Source organism: Crassostrea angulata, chromosome 2, assembly GCF_025612915.1.
Source record: "Crassostrea angulata isolate pt1a10 chromosome 2, ASM2561291v2, whole genome shotgun sequence".
Taxonomy (NCBI): Eukaryota; Metazoa; Mollusca; class Bivalvia; order Ostreida; family Ostreidae; genus Magallana; species Magallana angulata.
The window spans coordinates 75,291,120-75,308,257 of NC_069112.1; the positions used below are offsets into that span (position 1 = coordinate 75,291,120).

Sequence of the window (17,138 nt, forward strand, 5' to 3'; positions counted from 1 at the left end):
TGGTGTCCGTCAAATCCACTATCGACGTCACATGTGAGCTGACCGGTAGCAATAGAGGAGGCTCATAGAGCCTCCGTCTAAAAATGAAACTAAAAGGAAAAAAAATCATGCAGGTATATGTACATGTAATTTTCCGTATCAGTTAATATAAGAATATTGATAAGTATATATAACATAGATAAGGAAATTGATCATTTACTAGTGAGGTAATTTTGTTTAACTTTCCACAGCATTTCTTTCCCGGAAAATCATTCTTCCGAATCTATAGCGAACATATATTTTGCTGATGTCCAAATAAAAATGAGGCTAAATTCAGGCTTTAAAAATAATTATGCTTTTATTACACGTAAGATTCGATAAATCGTTTTTATTCATAGTTAAATATTGTACTATACAATAATGTATTATGACCAAAACAATTCAAACTCAAAATAATGCATTTAATTTTAATGATTTTAATAATATTCCGCATTTTTATCTTAATAAAAAAGAGAAACTTTACAATCAGTTCAAAAAAGCAAGTTATTGTAAATAAGTACAAATCAATGAATGTATGAATTTACTAGGTTTTCTTTTCCTTCAAAATATTGTATGTATATATCATTTACAATTTACTTCATTCATATAATTCATTTATTATTATAAGGTTATCAGTAATTTAAAATAAAGTAAACACAACATCTGTCTATACATAAAGGTTGCACACTATATATTGTGATATTCTGTGGGTGGAGTAAATACTCACTTATTTTATTTTCTTGTAGACTTTATCATGTGTATGTAAATCAGTTAAACTGTTGGTAGTGTTTATAATAATTCCATAGAGTTGAATATATAAAGAGCATTAACATCGTAGATGTCCTTTACTACTTGCTACCTGATCATAGATTTATTCATCTTTTATTACAATCTATACGACACAAACTTATTGATATTTTTTTTATTACGAATCAAGAATTATTATATTGAATATTTGTCAATCCTTACCTTTATAATTCACATAATCAAGGAATAAATACAGAAAACCTAAAACAAAGGGCAAAGAACTATATATGATATTAGTCAAATTTGGCCCCCAAAATTCACTATTTTTAAAATGATTCAGGTACATTAATTTGTTGTGTTATTTTATAAAAGAGTTGACATGAAATACGTTTTTCACCTATTTATTTGATTTATATGCGCTCAATGGCAGTATATGACGTCAGAAGTGACGCTATTTTTATGATTTAATCAAAATCTATCAAAAATTGACATTTTTCTTATCTTTTTTCGAATGGGAAATATAGAGCGACTCCTTGAACAAGAACGAACTTTTTGTCACTTATAAGTATTGGATAGATTAATCATTGGTGAAAATATTTTGTTTGTTCAAGCAGTCGCTCAATGTTTCCTTAAAGAAAAACTACCTAAAAACAAGCCGTTTTATGCTAAAAATGAGAAAATGGCGGGAAAAGGTAAACTTTATGATGTCATATATTTAAAATGTGGGTACTAAAATCAAAATGAAAATTATGAAAAAACTTCAAATGTATATTTGTACAAATAAAACAAAGAATTACAGTAAAATGACAATGTTCATTTTAGGGGGCCATTTTAGGCTCAAACCATATATAGTCCTTTAGAAATTTAGAAAAGACATGATGTTCGACAAATGTAAATGTTCTAAGAAATCGGTTTTGCGCAAGGGCATGCGGTTAAAATTTACACACAAACTCGATAGAAAGTAAAACGCAAGAGTAAGCTGAATAATATAAGCACTGAACAAATCCTAAAGAAAGATCATTTTAATCAGATACATGTGATGTGCGAACAGGCATTGGTATTTTCTATACATTTCTTCCATGAATTTAGGGACAAATTAGGAACGTATTAGTCAAATTGCTGTTATATCACGTATCGTTAAATTTTATGCTTGGCAAAAATGCACATTTCTTAAAAGCAAACAACAGTATGTTTGTGTGCTAGAGCTATTTAGCTAATGTCATTTACGTATATAAATGTTAAAGATAATGAGGTCAAACTACGACTTATGTTGACTCTTTGCACCTATATGTAAATATACTGTCTCATTTGTGCACAATAGGAGAAACTCAGTAAAAATATCTCTATGGGTGACAGAAAACACTGCATTTATGTCCTTTTCTTTTGTTCCAGCTGCCTAAAATATTTCCTGTCATTTGAAATTTCTTTTTTTGGCTTTGAAAATTATGTACAGAATATGCTTTTTTAACATTTATGTAAATATTTATTCTCGTTAAAAAACATTGATATTACTGGACATTCCTTTTTAAATAAAATTACGTATTTAAAAACATGAGGGATAATGTATTGAGTAATGGGATATATTATTGTTTGTTTGTTTGTTTGTTTGTTTGTTTGTTTGTTTTTTCAAGTTAGCAAGGTTTCATTAACGTGATTGCTAGTGAACCAAAAATGATCCAATGCCTTGAGATTGATTTCTTACGGACATCATTTTCTATCATCATGAAAGTATATTTTGACTGATTTGGATATATGATCATGACTTACAGATAACACTCATCACTGGGTATGCCTGTTTAGACCTCCTTTAGTCCTTTGTTAAAACAATACACAAACGTTCCTGTGCACGACGCCGAGTTATATATAACAATCCAGAAAATGAAACCAGTTCCATAAACCAGACAATTCTTATCACTGATCACCATTTCTTGCCTTTGAAATTACTATCTGTACTTAATATGACGGTAGTTTATAACTATTCTAACAAAAAAGCACAAGTTCCATTAAGGGTAAGATTGTTTAAAGTTTTCTCATTTCCATTGCGCATATCATAGCCCATGATCAATTGCTATTTAACTATGATAACATTCTATATAAGTAACAGTCCGTTTTATTCACTTATGCAGGTTAACAGTATAACTAGTTGCAAGAAATTTCCATTTCAAAACTGATTTATGGGTTTGAGGCATCTTTTTTCATAAAGGTCCGAGAATATTCAGACGTTATTATCTTTTTATCTCATTCGCTACATGTTACATATCAATTGTTAATTAAAAATATGTTGCTTTTAATCGTTTAACCAAAATAACATTTAAAAATTTGCAAATTTTCTAGCTGGGTCACATAACAAAATGTCACTTTTTTAGTGGTCAGAGGAAATATAAACTAAAATTTCGGATTTTATAAAAGGAATCCCAACAATCGATTTTCAGATAAATAATGTATTTTATTAACCTTTTTAATATATTTGTAAGAGAAGTTTTCTAGATAATTGTCAAGATGTCTTTTATGACATTTTATGGCATTATGGCATATGGCATTTAAGTTGTTTTGTCTTGTTCTAATTTTTTGAACATGGGTTAGTTAAAAGGTCGTTGCCATGGAACCGAACTCATTTCCATATGCGTAAGGATGTCAGCTACTGAAATAATAGTAATATCAGTCATCTGAAAATCACTTAGATATAAAGATGGGGACCTAAAATATTCATTTATTTTATTTGTGACCCATGTCACATGCCATTTTTTTTTGGAAATATAGGGCCTCAAACAAAAATGATAATTTTTGCTAAATTTTCGCTAAGTTTTGCTTAAATTGACATAGGAATCGATAATTTGAGATTGAACTATTATTGAGTTAGGATTTTAATACCATATGAAGTTGAACACATGAAGTAACTATAAAAGTAAAAAAAAATCTAAGTCAAAGTTTTTGCTTTACTCGTGGCTTGAAAGGCCAGTACAATAATAACAAAGACAGATGTTTTGGAGTTATCAAATTATAACGCAAAAAAAATATAGCAATGTCATTTTTTCAAAACTTTGCATTCAAAAAGACATACATTTAATGTCTCATTTAAAAGTAAATCAAGTGGAGGGTCACATCTCAATAATTTGAATATTGCATACAATAAGCTAATTTTTGGCAAAATTGGAGTTTATTTTTTCTTAACTTTTACAAAAAATAAGCCAAATATGCCAAAATATATTGATATAAATATCAAAATATTGTTTAAATGTTTTTCAGAATATCATAAATATATCGTAATACACAAACACAAAAGAAGTTGGGTCTGCGCTGAAAATGTGGAAGTGACATCACTCTAAAGCTAGTGAGTTATGAAAAATGTTCATTTCCCTCTAGAAAACCTTTCACCACAAAATATAGTCACTTACTAAACTCTGTAAAAATGTAGTTTTTTTTTTTTAAATCAATTTTATTCAATATAGTTTATTTGTCATTGTAAAAATATAAATATACTGCTAGAATTAATATTTGATGCAGAATTTTCGGACTAGAGGTGACCCAAAAGGCTACCTAAAACCTAAGGGGCGAACCTTTTTAAATTGTCTTTCTTGACAAAGGTGATTCCGTTAGTGTCTGTTTAAACATTTTTTTTTTTTCAATTATTGAATAAGTTTCACGTCAGGGTCACATATCCTTAACATTATATCCCTAGTGTAATGTATGTGATTACTATCATGCTATTACCGGGGTGTCAAAAAAGAGGGACATATTTCCGGAAAATTATTGCAAATGTCAAAGAGCACTCTTTTTAATATCTATTTTAAGAAATAAAGAGATACTAATTAGGTACTTATAATACGAAGGAAATTCACAAATGAGGAAATTGTGCTATCAAAATTGCATGAAAAACCTAAGTTTTTTTATTTTTCGGCAGCATATCAGAAATTATTTAGGCATGGTTATTTAAGGCTAAGTGTTCTTTTCTACGATACTCTGTTTAACTAATGTCAAAGTGAAATTATAGACATATATAAATCGTGTGGAATTTCTATTTCCTAATGCCCGGGCTCGTCACAAAGATGTATCCGGTGTTTTTGTGTTTTGGAACTCTTGCCTTTGTCAATGGTTATAGTGAGCTAAAACTTTTTTTTTTCAAGTTTTAACTTTACATTTTTATTTTTGATTAACATCGGCCGATTTTTTATATTCTGAATGAACTTTTTAATTTAATTAATGGCAAGTTATGTTAATTTGTTTCATTAGATGAAAAGAAATCGTAGTTATGATATGTAAAAGAGAGATTTGCTCTAATTATTGCATGTAAGTACATGTACAAGGATCATGACATAGGGATGCTGTAACGGATGTTTTGTAATAATACTGAACTTTGCTATATTTCTGTTCGATTTAAAACGAAAACATAACCCTTAATACGTCAATTAGAGATGAGAACCATATTGTTGTAAGGCCAATAAGTTATTACCTATGACGATGCAAGTTAAAGCGCGTGAGTCAGTTTTTTGAAGTGGGTATCAAATTTAATGTAAATGCCGGATGTAATTTATCATAATTTTTTGTATTTTATTCATAGAACACCCTGTTCAATTATATTTTTTTCAAGGTCACATGTAAATCAATGACGTTCGTGTATTCTCCCCCTTTTTAAATTTTTATTTTTTTGGCACGTCAACTTTAGTCCGAGGTAAAAGAAAAGACCGAAAACTGCAGATCATCAACCAATAGGCAGTGTTGTAATATTTTGATACATAACAATATGACGCCAAATAATCCTAATGATAATTATAAATTTGTTCATGTCTTAACTATTTTCATCAAATCACCAGAGAATCACTACAAAACCTTTTATTACTGTTATCAACGAGCCACGGCGTAGTCGTTGTATACATTATTCATAAAAGGATGATTAATTTCTATTCTAGCTAAAAACAGTTATACGGGAAAAAATCGATTTACCAATATTTTTTATTTGGATTTTGTTTGTTATTTTTTGTGCCATTAAATCATGTAGTTTTTTATATTTATGTGATAAGAAAAACAAAAAATGATGTATAATTGTAATGACTTCATTTCCATAATAATTTACATTTTCTAAATGAAAAGCAGCTTAACATTTTTACAAGCTTTTTTTTTTATCTTCTTAACAGTCAATGTTGCCCAACACAAACCAGCATACCATTCTTACTCGCGTAAAGGTGACGCATTTGACGCCAGTAACGCTGTAGACAGAGGTAAATCAGACCTGAGTGAGTATGGAGGTCAATGTGCTGTGTCCTATGCCATAACAAGCGCCACCTGGTGGGTGAACCTGACGACCATCCACAGCATCCATCACATCACCATCTATTTCAGGACGGACAATAATCCATGGGGTATAGTCAAAATTACTTATATCATGTAATTATTATACCCCCGCTCCGAAGGAGGAGGGGTATACTGTTTTACATTGTTCGTTTGTCTGTCTGTCCGTAACAAAAATTTCTGTCGCGTTTTTCTCAGCACCAATTTATCGCAGATGCTTGTTTAACACACTTTTTTGCCTTATCGTATGATATACCTGTGTACCAATCGGACGTCAACTTCCTGTTAAATGTCGACTTTGGTTATTTTAAGCCTCAATTTTTAAACAAATTTCCGTCAAAGATTTCGCAACAACTTTTTATTGCAGATGCTTGAAATTTTAACACACTATTTTTTTAGGCATTTCGTATTAGAGGCTATATGTTTGTACCAATCAAATGCCAGCTTTCTGTTAAATGTCCTCTTTGCTTATTTTGCATATTCACATCAGAGCGGGGGTATCATTAGTGAGCATTGGCTCACATAGTTCTTGTTTAAGTAAAAACAGGCATAAGATATGCTTCGACTATAGCGGCATCGATACCTTCCTTCGTTAGCCCGGCATATCAACCGAAATATAAGACTATAGGAATAATTGTACTCTAAAAAAAAACCCGATGATATACCAATCATTTAATATTTGTTCATTCGATGAGATATTAAAAGCACCTCTGATTAGTCGAAAAATTTCATTGATTCCGGCCTCAATAAAATTTCGGCCGGATCTACTTTCCAATCTGTTCTTATTTAACACTATTTACAGAACAGGAATTCCAAAAAAAAAATACAGTCAACAAAATGTAAAGTTGTATCTTTTTAATTGTCAGTAAACAAAGTACAGATTTATAAATATAAAAAATGAAAAGTTTCACCTTCAAATATAAACAATACACATTATTTAATTCACTTAATAGAAAATTAAGCGTTTTCTTACGATCAATCAACATACTGCGAGGCTGGCTGTTCCTTTTTCAGGAATAATTATAACGAACATATAGGCCTATACACTTTCACGGTAACACTGCTGTTCAAATTTGGTAACGATGAGTTTTAAATTTACACACGCACATGATCGGTCATCGGAATAAGCATCGTAAAGCAAAGCTACTGTACGAGTAGTGCATCAACTCCTTCGGTGCATTCCAAGCGGCAGATATCCACTCAAGTGCATCACTGGCTATCAAGTTACCACAACGTTTACAAAAGTGGCTTATACATACTATTCTTTGTCGACATATCAAATGCAACTGTTTTCGTCCACGATCGCCTATCCTTGCATGGCCATGCCGAGTTGCATATTCCAGTGATCTCAAATGAAAACCAGTGTTAAGGAATTTTTCTGCAAATTGAATAATTTCACAAGCTATCGCATGCATTTTCCTTTCGCTTTCAATTCAGCCGGTGTACCGAAGAATATTGACCCGGATTGAAAATTGACCCGGGGGGTCATTTTTCAACGTTGAAAATTGAGACCAAAATCGTGAAATTTATACCCGGGGTCATTTTTCAACGGTATGAGAAAATTTTTTTTTTAAACTCTGATGACCTCGACCCGTTGAAAATTGATCCTGTTGAGAATTGACCCAAATCTCAGAGTTTTGATCTGAACTGGAACTTACTCTACACGGTTTAAATGTAAAATCATGCACATATTTGAAAGTTTCAGTTTTAAAATGTACATACTGTCCGATACATATGCGGACATGGCTAATTTCGTTTAGGCTGATATGTCCAATTAAACATTTAGTTTTTAGACTGAAAATATGATATCCATTTATTATTACAATACTATGTATAAAAGCTAAGAAGATGACCGTTTGCTTCGGAATGGAGCAGGCGAGTAAGACTAGAATACTTTTTGACATAGATGACATGATTTTCATTCCCTCATGTGACAGAATTTAAAGTTTAAACTTGTCACAATCTCTGATAAATATATCTAACAAACATATTGCCCGTTATCGTCACTTTTAAGGCAATTCAACAGAGCTCTATTCGACAGGCACCTGACGTTGTATATTTTTCTAATAATTGAAAATATATAACCTCTATACTGCTTTATTGGGTAAAGGGTATGTATATTTATATCAAGACAAAAGGATATAATATCAGATACCTATGCTTAATTTGAAGAAGTCAGAATATTTCACTGACAAAATAAGAAATGATTGGTTGTCATATTTTTATCCTTTTTCATATATACTAGGTTTTTTATACGTATACAGTATATATAGCAAATACATTTTTACACATGTTTTTAATTTTTTACGACTTAAAAATAATTTTTCATAAACTTGTCTGATTAACTTTATTGAAGCACCATCCAATTTTATGCATATACAGTCATAGTTCTTCTTAAAAATGCAATTTATTTCTATTATTTTGAGTTTTCACTTCTATTATTTACCTGTAAATTAGAAACACAGGCAACTGGCGTAATATATTTCCTCAAAATTAAAAACATATACCCTCTACAGCAAAAATGTTATCAATTTAAAAAAAAAGTAGGTTTGCATCTAAATATACAGTCGGAGGATTGTTGATCTAATTATATTAATGGTATTTACATGAAAAGGTATGCGAAAAGTATACAACTGATAGATATGTTGTTTGGAGCGGCTGTATCAAGGAAAAATCCGAATTGCTTAACCATGTACAAATTGACGTAGCCAGGACAGTGACAAAGATCAGAGTTAATTCTTCTAAAATAATTTTATATAGTGAGCTTAATTTGGAAACCTTGCAGTCTCGAAGGGATAACCATAAACTAATTATATTCTACAAGAATATAAATGGTTTAGCACCACAGGATATGTTAGATTGAATTCAATCATATTTTCTTACTAAACATTCATATAATCATAGATCGAATTAGCTTTTTTACTATCTACCACTATATACTTATTACAATAGCTTTGCTCCGTCTACATGTAAATTATGGAATAATCTTCATGCAGAAAAGAAAATTTCATCAACTTTATCTCTCTTTTAAGTCAAAACTTAAAAAACAAAATATACCTAGAGCTTACAAACCTTTCAGTTAAGACAATAGGAAATATTATTTTACGTCAATTACGGAATAAAGCTAGTAAAGCTTACTTATTTAAGGATTTTTTTAACTGATGTGAGTCGATGTTTATAATGTGGGTCTGAATCTGAAGGAAATGTGATTCCCCCCCTGGATATCCAAGATACACTCAACAAAGAGACGAACTTTTTAAACAACTTTTTGACATTAATGTACCATTTTATATGAACTATATACTTTATGGTGGTTCTGATTTTTCATATAGATAAAATTGTAAAATTGTTTCCCATGTTTATACTTATATAAGATCTCCAAAGCGTGTTTTGATTTTCTTAAGGTGCACTGTTTAAACCTATTTAAGTATTATACCTGTATATTTACTTAATATACAGTTCCCTTTTATTTACTGTTCTTTTCAAATGGGCTGGATCATGAAAATCTCATTCTCATGTTTGTATCTCTGCAGGTATAAATGAAGGTGATATGTTTGTTAATATAGGTGTGAGTGAACATGTCTACCAACAATATGTCATACAATCATATATGATAAGTGTTCAGATAATTATTTAATATTCAAGCACCTCATGTCTTATATACAAATAATATACACATTTAACACGTTTAAATTAAATTAATAATGTAGGTGGCTGTGATACGAAGGTCAATCATCTAATCCAACGCTGCTGTATGATCTTCTACTACTTATTTCTATTCAAAAAGTGCAAATTACTAATTTATTACCGAAAACAATTACTGTTAGTAAATTTATGATAAATTTTTGTGATCAAAGCAATTTAGAAACTTTAAAGCAGAATTCTATTGTCATCCTGTACAAATATTAGGTTGCTAACTTGCTACAGATTCCATGAAGCAGAATTGTTAATGCCTAGAAAAATTAGCGATTTGATGATATTTAGTTACATCAAAAGTTACTCTAACGGAACAAATAAAACACCAAAAATCGGCTTTCAAGATATAGTTACTGCAGCATTGTTCATGAAAGAGTACAATCATGTTAGCATATCATCATTTTGTAAACTGTTATTGGCTGGATGGGTGTGAATACAAAATTCAGATAGTCACAGTTTTAACAAACTGAGTGGGTGCAAACACAAAAATCTCAATATGATATACTGTAATTTTTTCTATTTACACCCACTCAGAAAATTTACAATGAACAATATCAAAGTTTCAATTTACTGGGTGAACGTAAAACAAAAATTAGATAATATGACGTATTGTAATTTTTTTAAATTATTTATATTTGTACACTTCTCCAGCGAATTTAAAAAAAGTGATTTACTGAATTGAATATTTTAACGTGTAACAATGTAAACTAATATTATAAAAAAACCCATATATTTCTTTAAAAATATATAGATATCACACACAGCAATTATACGCGAAAAGTTTATTATGAATAAAAAAGTTATTACATGTACATAGTTAAAGGGATACTATGTCAATTAAAAAAATAATCATTTAAGTCTCATTTTAACCCCCCCCCCCCCCCCCCGTTGAAACATGTAAACATGTAAATCTAAAGAATAAATATATAAAAACAGATCATTTTTAATTAAATAAACTCAAGTTATAATATTGATTCGTTAATTTGTGCTTCTTTGCTGTTGAATTTTGAACCGGTTTCATGATCAAAATTCTACGATGCGGGTCAATTTTCAACTGATTAGGGTCTTTATTCAACACCTTTGGTCTCAATATTCAACGTGGAAAAATGACCCCCGGGTCAATTTTCAACCCGGGTCAAAATTCTTCGTTACACCGGTTCAGATTTTACCTCATTTTATATTTGTGTTTAATCCATTAAATTTAGCTATATAGATCTGCATATGCTGAAGGCGCGTCCATTTTGAATAATGTTGCTGTTGTTCTTTTGTATTCGTACGCACCGCTTCATGTAAACTATTTACATTTTTGATCAATGACACTTCACATTTTATGGTTCGTAAATGTTTTGATAAATGCAAAGAAATAAAAATAGTTTTTCTATAGATCAACGTAGCAACGAAAAGATTGACCGGCAACCATTTTCATCATTGCGCTACGCGCATTGATGACGTTTTCCGGTCATTTGTTTCTTTGGTACGTTGATCAATAGAACAATTATCATCTTCATTGCTAACATAAAACGTTACACGTTCGAAACAATATCATATAAAACCCAAGAATGCGTGCAACTAAACGTAACTAAATCCTCTGGAATTGCATTTTCTCAAGTTCAAGAAAGATATAACTGTCCGCCTATCAAATGGTGAATTTGTGATTATGATTATTATAAGCAATATCAACGTTGTTGTAAAAATAAAATATTAAGTACATTGTTTTTTTCTGAAATGTAGAGTGATGTAAAATTAATTTACTACACGTATATATACGTCTGATAAACAAACCGTTAAAACGCCAAGATATCATATCAAGCAGTTTGTAACTGCGTCTGTTAAAGTTATAAAAAATACATAAACATGAAATTTATACTCTGTCCTAAGTTTTTGCTTCCGCCACTTTTTGCTTGATATTTCGATAATCATAAATACCTCTGTGACCAGAATAGATCTGAATTTGTTGACCGTCCAGCCACCCTAACATTTCATCACATTGTGTTTAGATTTTATTATTTTGTTTTTGGGAGTTGCTTTTAATCAACTCTCCTATGCAGTTTCTCTGGCAAACCGAATGTGAAACAGTGTTTGGACCTAAGCACAAATCATCACCGCTGACAAGCTTTAGTTCTTGAAAATAATAGAACAATTCATTGTAATGTATGCTGAAGCACTGTTTTTTAATGAAACTTTTCTATAAACACTTTGAAAATAGTCAGCTTTTATATAATACGAACAATTTAGATATTTTTGTTGTATCATGTGTTCCTACGCCACAGTTTAATATTGTCTTGTTCAACCAGGCTCTCTTGCTTGTCGGAGATTAACGGAGACAGCCGAGCGTCTGGTTGAACGAGACTAGAGTTTGATATCAATAGTGCCTGGATCCATACGATTCTTAGAATAGTTTCGATTACTATTACATAGTTTAAAGTCTATCTTTAAATATTACACAACATAATTCATATGGGGTTTCTCGAAATTCTTGTCGGAAAAGTCTAAAAATTCATATAATATAAAAAAGCGTAATTCAAAAACAGACTAGAAAATAATTGCCATGCAAGATAAGTTGATTTTTAAATAAATGATAATCGATAAAATCAACTCCCGTCAGTACTTCAGTTCTTTGATTTCATTTCGTACTCAACTAAAGCAAGTTGAATGCAATACTATGGTTGATACACAATCATAAAATTTCAGTTAATAAAAAATAGTACACATGAAGTTTTCCGTCTACAGTTCGGAAAGCCCTTTGTTCAGCCCAATTTTCATATTAGAAAAAATAAACTTAATTATTCAAGTACATCTAAGAAACTACCAGTACGTGCCATGCGAAATTACATATCGTGGAAGAGTTTAAGATAAATACTTATCGTTCATATCAACTCACGTTTATGCTTTATTTTTATATTTTTTAATGATCAGCAGAACAATCATGTACATAAATATTGCATTTCACTTTTTTTATACCAATATTTTTTAAAAAAAATTTCCATGAGATTTCAAAATATAACACACATTTTATAGTAAAAATGCACATGCACCTGACGTTATATGTATTTTTCTAATAATTAAAATGAAAACCCTCTATCTATCAGGTAAATGGTATAAATTTCAACAGGGTTTAAAAATTTAGAGAGATCCTGTGAATAAAATAAAGGGCACTTCATTTGGGACGTCAAAGTAAAAATGACGTCATATTCGACGTTCGTTTACAGAAAATTGTAAAAAAAAAAATAGCATAGATACATGCAAATACATCCTATATTGTATATATACAAGTTGCTGTCCTTTAAAAAAGGACTACAATTCGTGGACCATAAGCATGTGTTTCCAACGAAAGCTTTAAGTGATCAGAGATTCCTCCGACTCTATAGCCGCCTACTTTTGACCACTAAATTTGTACGTAGATCTCGTATAGCCCTGACTTTTTTTATCTCAAAGGTTAAAGGGTTCATACTTCTAAAATTATTAAGATCTATATTAATGAATATTGCATGTATAGTATCAGGCATTCGGCGAATTCTACTATTTGCGCACACATTACCCTTCGCACTACTTTGTTAATTATGCACTTGCAGATTTGTGTAAATTAATTGCATATTTTGATGCATTTTTCTTGAGATTTTAACTTTTATACAGTGGCATATTTATTTAATTATCTATTATATACAGACATATATTTACTGAACCATACTTAAACGCTAAAAAAATGTTTAAACGGGAAGTACTCTAGCCTCGCTTACCGTAAAAGTAAAGTTAAGCTTCATGTGTATTCGGATAACAACAAAACATCGCAACTTATGTTTTTGACGCCTGTTTTAGTTTCGGCATAACATTAATTTATTTCAATATACTGACAGTTCATATCACATGCCGATCATTTCTTTAAAAGGAATTCTATATCTCTGTATTTTTTACCGACAACACTACAATTACAGCACCTTTGAACTAATGTGTGCAAATCGCATGGCATCTCGATTCAAATAAACGGTGTGCTAGCCTGGTTCCCTCAGCTACCCTTGCACAGGAACCAGGCAAACTCATGCGCAGGCTGAATGTTTCCCCATTGCATCCGGTTTAACCTCGACTATATACATATATTATCTAATGAGAGAGAGATAGAGAGAGAGAGGGATTAACATGTATGATTATTTATTCCTGAAATAAAAATAAAATAAAATAGACATACCCGTATGACATACCTGCGTTTCTACAGCAACTGATTGGCTTTTTAGTAGTCGTATGTAGGTCATCACACAACAGGTTTGCGATGTATAGGATTAAGTCTCGCTTGAAACGAAACCTGGATCGGATTCGATCGTCACTTATCGTTTATCTCTATTCTATTATCTGCCTGTATACTGGTTTGAGATTTTGATTTTAATGTTAATTAAAAATTTAATGTACCTAGGTAACCTTAGTTAAATCTGTAAGTTAGATTAGATAATTAACTAAGCTTTAACAGCTAGCTAACTTTTGAGCAACCTATTTAACTTACAGTTAATTTTTCGTCACGTTAACGTCAAGTTAACGGCTACGTAAATTTAACTAATGTTCGTGCAATCCAGGAACCAAATCCAGGATGATAACGTTGAAAAATTGTGCGAGGTGTCCCGAGTACTTACGAAAGGAGAAAAAATGTTGACATTTCTCATTATAAATTCTCGTTAAAAAAATGTGTTCGTTCCTGTTAACTTTTATGAGTGAAAAAAGTTAACTTATTAATGAAGATATCTTGGATATATCCCTTTTATCGATTAACTGTATTTCTTTCACAGCTATGTGTATTTTTATTAAAAATCATCAAAAAGTGATGGAAGCTATAACTTGGGACATACTATAATTAATATTTTATACAGGTCCTTCTAATTTGCTCACTAAGTACTTCCTTGGATTCTCGGTGTACGTCTCCAACACAACAGACAGACAACAGGGAACACTGTGTTACCAGGACGACAACTTTACACGGGCCACCATACCTGCTGTCTTCACCACCACCTGTCCTGTACATGGACAGTACGTCATATACTACAACGAGAGACTACCAGGAGTTACCTACCCTGACGAGTACTCTTATTCTGTTGCCACTTTACTGTGTGAAGTAGAGGTGTACGGTGAGTGTACTGTTATACCGCTTTCAAATTATGATCAGAATTAGTAAAGGTACATGACGTAATATCTAAAAAAAATAATTGATTGATGGCATAAGGTCCTAAATTTGATGGGGAAAGTCTCAGTGTTTCTCCCCCCACCCCCCCCCCCAACCCCCCGCACGATAAGGAAGTCGCATTTAAAAAACAAAAAAAGACAAAATTGTGCATTAAAGTAACTGATGTCTGTTTTATATCATTGATAATTATGAACCACACGGTTTTTTTCATAAAAAAATTGATATGAACTATTTAAAAATGAATTGCTTTATCGCATGGTGCATATTTTATACCCTTAAGTAGCTTATTGTATGTTAACCATAAGTAAATTATTTTATGTAACATAAAAGTATACACAGTAGAAACATATCATCAAAATTTAATTATCCAAGTGTAATAATCACAAATATTATTCATATCAAAGGATGTCCTGCTACGGGATGTTACGGGTCAAGCAATACCTTCCCCTGTCCAGACGTTAACTGTCAGTACTGTCACATAGAGACGGGCACCTGCCAAGGCTGTAACCCTGGATATCGAGGTTACCGATGTGAACTAGGTAAAGCTGCTTATGTGCAACTCTAAAGTAAACAAATTATAATAAACATATACGGCTATAGTCTTGACATTTAAGCCTTGCAATTAACAGTGCGACGTATGTAATTAAATATCTTTCAAGAACAATTATACGCAATGTTCCATTGAAAAATGATTCTGTATTTAATTCTGCAAAAAGATATTATGTATAAATAAATAGAACGGAAATCCACGACATACTATGTTCAAAAACACATGATAAACCTTACGATCAAGTTTACACTGAAGTAACATCATTACGCGTTCTGAATGCTAGATAAATTACGGTTAGATTTAAGAATGTTCATGGTCGTGGCCATTTTTAGACTCTCCCTTCCTCGTATCTCTCTCTCTTTTTCTATCTCTATCACTGTATATCTATTTTCATATCGTGTGTCTCTCTCACTCTCTCTTTCTCTCTCTCATATCTCTATCGCTATATCTATTTTCATATCTTCTCTCTCTCTCTCTCTCTCTCTCTCTCTCTCTCTCTCTCTCTCTCTCTCTCTCTCTCTCTCTCTCTCTCTCTCTCTCTCTCAGTTCTATATGAGTTTGTTTTTGTATGCCCAATTTCCCAGTTTTTTTTAAGATAATGGCTATTTTTTATTTGACAAAGGCAGAAATGGTGGTCTTTATAGTAGTATTAAAACATTCAGACATATTTAAGTAATAAATAAATTTATAACCTCACATATTAAGGGTCATAAATATAAAATACATGGTTACTGTCTTAAAATATATGAATTAGGCTATATTTAGGCGGGTTAAGAAAACATGACAGAGGGCTAGGCTTGCTGAATCCTCTTCACGTTTTTGACCCGAGCCCAAATATAGCCTATACGTCGAAATGTTTATGTTTATTGCACAATATAATATCAATTTTACGCATCCAACGAGCTATTTTCAACAAATTATTTCGCTAAATATCTGCATTTGAAACTATCACGCCATGGCGTCAATCAAGCAAAAAGATGACGTAACAATACAAATTAAACGCTGCGTGTGTACTCGATCTGTACTCGGCCTCGTTAAATGGTAAAATATACGGATTTTACCCTACATAAATAACAGTATACAGTTTTAAAGCTGATAGGTTTACGATCAACTGCATGATATCGCGTTTGTTTGTTTTGGAGACATCCGGGTTGTTCATGACAGCTGGCAGAGAATCGTGGGTAAGTGTTCCCACCTTGCCTGTGGAATATATAATGCTAACCATGAGTCTTTAAATAATGATAACTTGAATTTGTTCTCAAAATATTACATTTTATCGCGTTCCACTTGGATATTTATGGTATGTATTAATCAATGTTAATATATTTACTGTATACAGGGAAATATTCGGCCCAGTTTTATTTTTACCCCTTTCGTCCTCTTTGTCAGCGGGCAAATAAAAGACTGGGAGAAAACCAATGTTCCAAGTTATCTCTTTAGTACACAAGTGGACGGATTTAAGACTGGGCGAAACCGTTTGCATGTGTTGAAGGGCGAAAATAAACGGGGCGAAAATAGACCTGTATACAGTAGTATAAATTAAGTTAGTTCCCAAGACTTTGCTTGTGATACATATATAAAAACATCATCATCTGTGGTTTGGAAAAAGAATGTCTGATTCTAAACGTAATTTAGTTGTCAGCTCAGACACTTCTAATAGATGTTAAGGCAACATCT

General features: G+C 31.5%; 1 protein-coding gene across 1 annotated transcript; it reads left to right on the forward strand.

Moving 5' to 3' along the window:
• Positions 1-5,223: 5,223 nt before the first annotated feature.
• LOC128174868 (uncharacterized) lies at positions 5,224-15,571 on the forward strand. Its single transcript, XM_052840296.1, has 4 exons — positions 5,224-5,239; positions 5,898-6,122; positions 14,601-14,855; positions 15,316-15,571. Exons 1-4 carry the CDS (start codon positions 5,224-5,226, stop codon positions 15,474-15,476), a joined length of 657 nt encoding a protein of 218 aa, XP_052696256.1. The 3' UTR covers positions 15,477-15,571.
• Positions 15,572-17,138: the final 1,567 nt, after the last annotated feature.